The sequence below is a fragment of the Anomaloglossus baeobatrachus genome, chromosome 3 (genome assembly GCF_048569485.1).
Source record: "Anomaloglossus baeobatrachus isolate aAnoBae1 chromosome 3, aAnoBae1.hap1, whole genome shotgun sequence".
NCBI classification, from domain to species: Eukaryota; Metazoa; Chordata; class Amphibia; order Anura; family Aromobatidae; genus Anomaloglossus; species Anomaloglossus baeobatrachus.
The window spans coordinates 423210-432796 of record NC_134355.1 but is presented as its reverse complement, the minus strand read 5'-3'; the positions used below and the strand labels follow the sequence as shown (position 1 = coordinate 432796).

General features: G+C 46.2%; 1 protein-coding gene across 4 annotated transcripts in view; it reads right to left on the bottom strand.

The window, feature by feature from the left end:
* Nucleotides 1–1912: 1912 nt before the first annotated feature.
* Nucleotides 1913–9587, bottom strand: part of LOC142295845 (uncharacterized) — a 108540-nt gene continuing 100865 nt past the window's right edge. For all 4 annotated transcript variants that reach the window (XM_075338927.1, XM_075338925.1, XM_075338928.1 and 1 more), the window contains one exon: nt 1913–3745. In XM_075338927.1, coding sequence (XP_075195042.1) covers nt 2517–3745 — 1229 coding nt within the window. In that variant the 3' untranslated portion in view covers nt 1913–2516. The remainder of the gene's footprint in view (nt 3746–9587) is intronic.

Sequence of the window (9587 nt, the reverse complement as noted above, 5' to 3'; positions counted from 1 at the left end):
TTCAAGGCATGCATACATCTGACAAGATACACACCTGGTAGCATTGTCCATGGAGCCGCTATTAAATGGGGATAAACAGTTCCACAAAAACTACCAGAAGCTTCAAGAAACAGGTGTGGCTAATACTACTGATTAAATCACAAGACACTTTTTTTCTTCTTTTTCACAGTATCACAGACAAACAGACACACAATTCCCTAATGAAATTAAACAATTACACAATTATCACAACTATGAGATTGTGCTTAAACTATGCACTTATCTGCAACCCCACACTTTGCTGCAGAGTGCAGACCCTCGCACGCTCAGCCACGCACCAGTAAAAGGGAAGTCAGACAGCTCAAGTCTTAACCAGGAAGTCACGTCTGAACAAGGGAGTGAGGAAACTGTAAACAGGTGAAAGCACGAGGGTCAGGAGCCAAGAGGCCCTGTCAAAGCCAAAAAGGGAAAGCAGAGCCGTGGTTAGAGTCTGGGAGAGTGAGTAAGTACAAAGGATGAGGAAGGGACCGAGACACAGAACAGGATCGGGGACTGGGAGACAGGACAGACAAACCGTACAGGGAAAACGGAGGTCAGGGAGAGTTAAGTTGGGTAACGGAACGGATCAGGGCTAACTCACAAGAACCAATTGCGCACGCTGCAGAGCAGGAACTATTAATGGCGGCGTTCTGGAGGGCTCCACACTATAATAAAGTGGTGTGAGTCCCAGAACGAGGCACAACAGAACAGACCACTCCCACCTGACTTAACCCCGTAAGAGCCAAGCTATAGTCATGACAACATGTTTGATGATCTCATAGCCCTGCCCAGCAGGAACATCCCCAAAAATATCGATGGCCTTACGCCTCAAACGGGGGTGAGGTACTTTTCCCACGGATCCTTGGCCAAATGGTGCTTCAAGCAGATCCACTCAAAGGCCAGAAAAAATGAGTCCAAGTCTCTATCTTTCTCTAGCACTGGGAAGTCCTCAATACCTTTGTAAGCTTAGTCTCTCAATTGTCCAGGGTGGGTGGCGGGGTCTTGAGCTGAGCTAGCTGCAGATGGTGGTCATACTCTGTCTATATGCAGCCTCACGCTCTGCCTGTCGTTCTGCGGCCACATGCTCTGCCAGATGCTCTTGCTCTGCCATGAAGATCCAGTAGGTTTCATGGTCTCCAGCCTCGAAACTGTCAAGAGCAGCTTGAAGGAGGGCATGTGAGCTTGTCAGGCTGGGGGATGAGCAGGGGGATGAGTCAGGGGTAAGCTCCTCACTGCAGAACTAGGTGGTGCACTGCCAACTACAGAGCCAGGTGGTGCACTGCACACTGCAGAGCTGATAACTGGCAAAAGACTCCTTTAGGACCCTGGGTTGTACTCCTTCTCGCAGCTCACAATACCATCTTCCACCTCTACTGCTCCGTCCATAGCCTCAGGCCACTTCCTTAATTTTGCTCCTGGTGCCCTCAGCCATTCTTGCAGTTTTTGGTCACTTATACAGAGCTTCAACTTGATGCACCCAACACCTTGCAGTATCTGCACTCTGACACTCTAGTGCTGAGCTGGTATTAAGACCCCAGAGGCAACAACTGCTACTGGTAGTCGTTAGTGTCTGGGAGTGTGGGTCTCACACTCACAGATGCCATTATCTCGATCCCACTGCTGCCGCCAATTTCATGAACCAGCTGGGTTGGGGGGGAGGTCACGCAGACATCCCCCCACTGCTCGTCAATCTGAGACGAAACTGCACCTCGCAGTCCCACCCTGACGTCTCTAATACTTCGGAACTACGCGATATGACCTCGTCACTTCCAACTACATGCGACGTCCTGAGCCCCCAAGGGGTATGTAAGATCTGGTTTGCGCAGTGTCACACTGATGGCTCCTAGTAACAAAAAGGACACAGTTGCATACTGCAGTGCTAAGATTTATGGAACAATGACTATGGGACTGTAGACATGCATTACTGCTATGAAAAAACATGTAAAAATTAAGATACTTAGCACACAAAATTGGCCAGATTTTATATGCACTCAACAGCCAGCAGAAAGGCAACCTAATTTTTGTTGGGTACTTATCAAACTAATACCTCTATTTATGTTAAAAATAAGAAACCTACAATTTATTGGATTTCTATCCTGTCTTGGTGACGTCTTCCTGCTGCAGGTCACGATGTGTGTAAATATGAATAAGTGGCAGTTGACTGGCAGGTATGATACGCTATATTCCTCACAGCAGTAATAAGAAAACAAAAGTGTATAGTGATAATTCAGCTGCATCACTTGAACAGTAAACAACTCTCCAATAAGAATCACGGGTAACTTCCAGTAAATATTTTTGGGTCTTTTGGCAGATCTAGGTTAATTTCACGCAAAACTGAAACACTGCATTTGCCTATAAATAGTCTGTGAATAACCTCTGGTAATGTATTATTATCTTACAGCATTTTTCACATTCCCAAATAAGAAAATAGTTTTTTCAGTATGTGAATTATCCAATGAGCTTATTTTTATTGGAAAATGTTTTTCTGATATAGCACATCAATTTATCTTCTCTCTTGTGTGACTTCTCTGATGTTTAGCGAGATGTGATTTGTCTGTAAAGCATTTCCCACATTCTGAGCATGAGTATGGCTTCTCCCCTGTGTGAATTCTCTCGTGTTTAACAAGATGTGATTTATCTGTAAAGCATTTTCCACACATTGAACATGAATACGGCCTCTCTCCTTTGTGAATTCTCTCATGTATAACAAGACTAGATTTTCCAGTAAAACATCTCCCACATTCTGAACATGAAAATGGTTTCTCGCCTGTATGGATTCTCTGATGCTCCTTGAGTTTGGCTTTAGTAATAAAACATTTTCCACATTCAGAACATAAATATGGCTTTTCTCCTGTATGAATTTTCTCATGTGTGACAAGATTTGATTTTGATTTAAAACATTTTTCACATTCAGAACATGAATATGGCTTCACTCCTGTGTGAGTTCTCTCATGAATAACAAGACTTAGTTTACCTGTAAAACATTTTCCACATATTGAACATGAATACGGCTTCTCTCCTGTGTGGCTTCTTTCATGTATAACAAGACTTGATTTATCTGTAAAACATTTCTCACATTCTGAACATGAAAAAGGCTTCTCTCCTGTGTGGATTCTCTTATGTGTAACAAAATTCGATTTATCTCTAAAAAGTTTCCCACAATCTGAACAGGAATATGGCTTCTCTCCTGTGTGAATTCTCTCATGTATAACAAGCTTTGATTTTTCCATAAAACACTTCCCACATTCTGAACATGAATACGGTTTTATCCCTGTGTGAATTCTCTCATGTGTAACAAGACTTGATTTTTTTTTAAAGCATTTCCCACATTCGGCACATGAATACGGCTTCTCTTCTGTGTGAATTTTCTCATGCTGAACAAGGCCTGATTTGCAGGTAAAACATTTTCCGCATTCTGAACAGGAGTATGGCCTCTCTCCCGTGTGAATTCTTTTGTGTGTAAAAAGAACTGACATATAAGGAAACCATTTGGCACACTCACTACACTGAAACCTTTTACCCCCTTTCTGGCTCTTAGTTGTGGTAATATTTTGAGATAGGTAAGAAGGCTCCTCATGAGGGAGGTTATATGATAGATCTGTAGATTGAAGTTCTGGATTAACAGTATTGAATTTCTCTTCTAAAGCAATCTGCAGGACATCTTCATCTTCTGCTTTATCACGTAGTGATAAATTGAAACTTTCTTTAGAGTTCTTACAGGGATTTTCTGTTAGGATTAAAATAAATTTCATGAATGTTTTACATCACAAAGTAGACAAATATAAAATATGTTAGCCAGAAACACATGCAGATTTTATATATTTTTTCAACCCCTTAACGCAGAACCCTGGTTTCACCCTTCTAACCAGGCTAAAATTTTCAATTCTGATGTGTCACTTTATGTGGTTATAACTATGGATTGCTTCAACATATCGCAGTGATTCTCATACTTTTTTCGTGACACACTGTATTTCATATCAGTGATACATTTAGGTTGATATGACTTCCATTTGTTCATAAAAAAAAATGGAAATTTGTCACAAAGTTTGAAAAATTTGCAATTGTCGAACTTTGAATTTATATGACCTAAAAACAATTAATTAATTTTAGTTATATGATGCAGTAACACTTTCCACATGCATACTTTACATCAACATCATTTTTGAAACTATATTATCTATCTATAAAAATATCTATCTATCTATCTATAAACACACACACACACGTGCGTCTCAAAAAAAATTAGAATATCATCAAGTTAAATTATTTCAATAATTCAATACAAAAAGGGAAGCAAATTATACAGTCATTACATATAGAGGAATCTATATCAAGTGATTATTTCTGTTAATGTTGATGATTATGGCTTACAGGCAATGAAAACCCAAAAATCATTAGCTCAGATTAGAATAATTACCACAAAGCACCTGCAAAGGCTTCCTAAGCATTTAATGGGGAAAACTGCTGACTTGACTGATGTCCAGAAGGCAGTTATTGACCCACTCCACCCACTCCACAAGGGGGGTAAACCACAAAATGTCATAGCTAAAGAATCCTGCTATTCACATAGTGTTGTATCCAAGCATACAGAGAGAGTTGAGTGGAAGAAAAAAGTGTGGTAGAAAAAAATGCACAATCAACCGGGATAACAACAGCCTTGATAGGATTGTTATAAAAAGAACAAAAGTTTGGGGAAGATTCACAAGGAGTGGACGCTGCTGGAGTCAGTGCTTCAAAAGCCACCACACACAGGTGTATCCAGGACATGGGCTACAAGTGTTGCATTCCTTGTGTCAAGCCACTCATGAGCAATAGACAACGCCAGAAGCATCTTACCTGGGCCAAAGAGAAAAAGAACTGAAGTGCTGCTCAGTGTCCAAGGGGGTGTTTTCAGATTAAAGTAACTTTAGCATTTAATTTCGAAATCGTGGTCCCAGAGTCTGGAGAAAGAGTGGAGAGGCAGACAATCCAAGCTGCTGGGGTCTAGTGTGAAGTTTGCACAATCAGTGATGGTTGGGGAGCCATGTCACCTGCTGGTGTAGCTCCACTGTGTTTTATCAAGACCAAAGTCAGCGCAGCAGTATACCAGGACATTTTACAGCATTTCATGCTTCCCTCTGCCGACAAGCTTTTTGGAGATGGAAATTTCATTTTCCAGCAGGACTTAGCACCTGTTTACACTGCCATAAGTACCAATACCTGGTTTACTAACCACAGTATCTCTGTGCTTGATTGGCCAGCAAACTTGCCTAACCTGGTGTTTTCAAGAGGAAGATGAGAGACACCAGACCCAACAATGCAGACGAGCTGAAGGCGGCTATCAAAGCAACCATGGGTGGCACGGTGGCTCAGTGGTTAGCACTGCAGTCTTGCAGCGCTGGGGTCCTAGGTTCAATTGTCCTCAAGGATACCATCTGCAAGGAGTTTGTATGTTCTTCCCTTGTTTGCGTGGGTTTCCTCTGGGTTCTCTGGTTTCCTCCCACACTACAAAGACATACTGATAGGGACCTTAGATTGTGAGCCCCAATGGGGAGTGTTGCTGATGTATGTAAAGTGCTGTGGAATTAATAGCGCTATATAAATGAATAAATATTATTATTATTACTAGAAGGTGGCCCGATTCTACGCATTGGGTATTCTAGAATTTACGTATTGTGTAGTTAATGTATGATTTCTGATATATATATATATATATATATATATATATATATATATATATATATATATATATATATATGTTGTTGTGTGTAGTTGCCAGTGTTTGTGTAGGGCGCTGTAAATGTTCTGGGTGTTGTCTGGGTGGGGGGGGGTGAGAGCGGTGTTGTTTGTGTGTTGCGTTGTGTGTGTTGCGTTGTATGTGGAGCGCTGTGTGTCTGCAGCGTTGTGTGTGTGTGGTTCTGTGTGTGTTGGGTTGTATGTGGAGCCCTGTGTGTCTGTAGTGTTGTGTGTGTGTGGTGCTGTGTGTGTTGCGCAGTTTGTGTGGGTGTGGCTGTGGGGTGCGTGTGTGTTTTGGGGGGAGGTATATTTTGTGCAATGTGTGTGTGTTGTGCGGTATGTGCGTATATTTGTGTGTGCCGCGGTGTTTGTGTGTTGGGTGTTGTGTGTGTGCGGCGTTGTCTGTGTGTGTGGGTGTCTGTGTAGGACGGTGTTTGTGGCTCCCAGTGTGTGTGTGGTGTGTTGTGCAGTGCGTGTGTGGCGGTGTGTGTGTGTTTTGGGGGGAGGTGTGCACCCCCCATCGTAGTCCACCCCCCATGCTGCACCCCCCATCGTGCTCCATCCCCCATGCTGCGCACCCGCCATCGTGCTCCATGCCCCATGCTGTGCACCCCCCATCCTGCTCCATCCCCCATGCTGTGCACCCCCCATCGTGTTTCATCCCCCCATTCTGGGCAACCCCCATCGTGCGGTGCGTGTGTGGCGGTGTGTGTGTGTTTTGGGGGGAGGTGTGCACCCCCCATCGTGGTCCACCCCCCATGCTGCACCCCCCCATCGTGCTCCATCCCCCATGCTGCGCACCCCCCATCGTGCTCCATCCCCCATGCTGCGCACCCCCCATCGTGCTCCATCCCCCATGCTGCGCACCTGCCATCGTGCTCCATGCCCCATGCTGCGCACCCCCCATCGTGCTCCATCCCCCATGCTGTGCACCCCCCATCGTGTTTCATCCCCCCATTCTGGGCACCCCCCATCGTGCTCCATCCCCCATGCTGCACCCCCCCCCTCGTGCTCCATCCCCCATGCTGCACTCCCCATCGTGCTCCATCCCCCATGCTGCGCACCCCCCATCGTGCTCCATCCCCCATTCTGCGCACCCCCTATCGTGCTCCATCCCCCATGCTGCACTCCCCATCGTGCTCCATCCCCCATGCTGTGCACCCCCCATCGTGCTCCATCCCCCATTCTGGGCACCCCCCATCGTGGTCCAACCCCCATGCTGCACCCCCCATCGTGCTCCGTCCCCCATGCTGCACATCCCCATTGTGTTTCGTCCCCCCATTCTGGGCACCCCCCATCGTGGTCCACCCCCATGCCGTACCCCCCACCGTGGTCCATCCCCCATGCTGCACCCCCATCGTGCTCCATCCCCCATGCTGCACTCCCCATCGTGCTCCATCCCCCATGCTGCACCCCCCATCGTGCTCCATCCCCCATGCTGCACTCCCCATCGTGCTCCATCCCTCATGCTGCACTCCCCATCGTGCTCCATCCCCCATGCTGCACCCCCCCATCGTGGTCGACCCCCCATGCTGCACCCCCCATCATGGTCCACCCCCCATGCTGCACCCCCCATCGTGCTCCATCCCCTATGCTGCACTCCCCATCGTGCTCCATCTCCCATGCTGCACTCCCCATCGTGCTCCCTCCCCCATGCTGCGAACCCCTCAGAGAGGAGTATAATAGGAGGATTATAATAGGAGGAGTATAATGGGAGGAGTAGTCCTGGGGAAAGAGGAGTATAATGGGAGGAGTAGTCCTAAGGGGTGGTGCACAGGTGCCCAACGTGTGCGGGGGGCGTGGCCGAGCGGGCATAGTGTGAGGGGGCGTGGCCAAATGGGCATCGGGGGCGTGGCCTAGCGGGCATCAAGTGTGGGGGGCGTGGCCTAGTTGGCATCACGTGCGGGGGCGTGGGCTAGCGGGCATCGCATGCAGGGGGCATGGCCTAGCGGGCATCGCGTGCGGGGGGCGTGGCCTAGCGGGCATCGCATGTGGGGGGCATGGCGTGCGGGGGGCGTGGCCTAGCGGGCATCGCGTGCGGGGGATGTGGCCTAGCAAGCATCGCGTGCGGGGTGAGTGGCCTAGCGGGCATCGCGTGCGGGGGGGCGGGCCTGGCCAAACGGTTAATCCATGCGGGTGGCGGGGCCAGGCCGAGCGGTCAATCCGTGGGGGGGCGGGGCCAGGCCGAGCCCAGCGGCCAATTCGACGGTTGTCACTGTAAGGACACAATTTTGGAGCAAGACAGACAGACAGACGGAATAAGGCAATTATATATATAGATATTATAACCTGGGCTTCCATAACACCTCAGCAGTGACACAGGCTGATTGCCTCCATGCCACGCCATATTGATGCAGTAATTCATGCAAAAGGAGCCGCGACCAAGTATTGAGGCATTTACTGTACATAGTTTTTCAGTAGGTGCCAACATTTCTGAGTTTAATATCATTTTTTTCCGTTGGTATTATATAATATTCTAACTTTCTGTGATGACTTAGGGATTTTGGCTTGGCTGTAAGCCATAATCATCAACATTAACAGAAATAAACAGGTGACATAAATCCCTCTATGTGTAATGACTTTATATAATATATAATAAACACGTTAAATAGATCCCGCTGTGTGTAATGACTCTATATAATATATAATAAATACGTGAAATAGATCCCTATTATGAACTGGTAACCAAGGCCGATCACAAAAAATCCCATTAATGAGGAAAAAACAAAACCACATGAGTAGTTGGAAACTAAGCTGACCGCAATCCCCTATCTATCAGACAACACCAGAAGTAGCAGCGGGATGTTCCTAACACACCTAGACACCTCTCTCTGCCGGAAAAACGTGCTACACCTCAGATAGAAATGAGGAATCCTAACTTGCCTCGAAGCAGTCCCCAAAGAAATAGCAAGCCCCAGACATGTAACAACGGTGATGTAAGAAAACACAATACACACATAGAAAATATAGGTTAGCAAAGGTGAGGCCCGACTTACTAGATACAACAGAACAGGACAGGTAATGGATTGTGGCCAGCAAAAAAAACCTGCAAAAAATACCAAACTCCTGATAGGAAATAAATACTAAGACAACACAGACTTCCCCCGCTATATTAGGTACTCTTGTGTGTTAGGAACATCCCACTGCTACTTCTAGCGTTGTCTGATAGATAGGGGATTGTGGTCAGCTCAGTTTCCAACTACTCTTGTGGTTTTATTTTTTCCTTATTAATGGGACTTTTTGTGATTGTCCATGGTCACCAGTTCACAACAGTATCATCGGCCACACAAAAAAACAGGTACTCAAAAAAAGGAAAACATTTTTTTATTCTTTATATTTTTCCTCTTATTTTTTGGGTTCCGTGGAAGATCTTTTGCTGGCATGGATATTAACCAGTTGCCTGATCGTGTTGAGCATCTTGCTTCTGAAGTTCAGGGTATATCAGCTTATCTTAGACAGACTCCTGTTGTAGAACCTAAAATTCCCGTTCCTGAATTTTTCTCGGGGGATAGGTCTATGTTATGATCTGTTCACCGTGGATGATCACAAAAATCCCATCAGTAGAAAAAACACAAGAGTAGTTGGAACCTGAGCTGACCGCAATCCCCTATCTGTCAGACCACACTAGTAGTAGCCGTGGAGCATTCCTACAAACCTAGACGCCACGTCACAGCAGGGTGAAACTTACTACACCTCACAGATAGAAATGAAGAAACCTATCTTGCCTCAGAGTAGTCCGCAAAGGAATAGCAAGCCCTCAACATATAAAGTCAACGGTGATGTAACACAATACACAGATGGCAAATAAAGTTAGCAAAGGTGAGGCCCGAATTCCTACATAGAATAGGACAGGA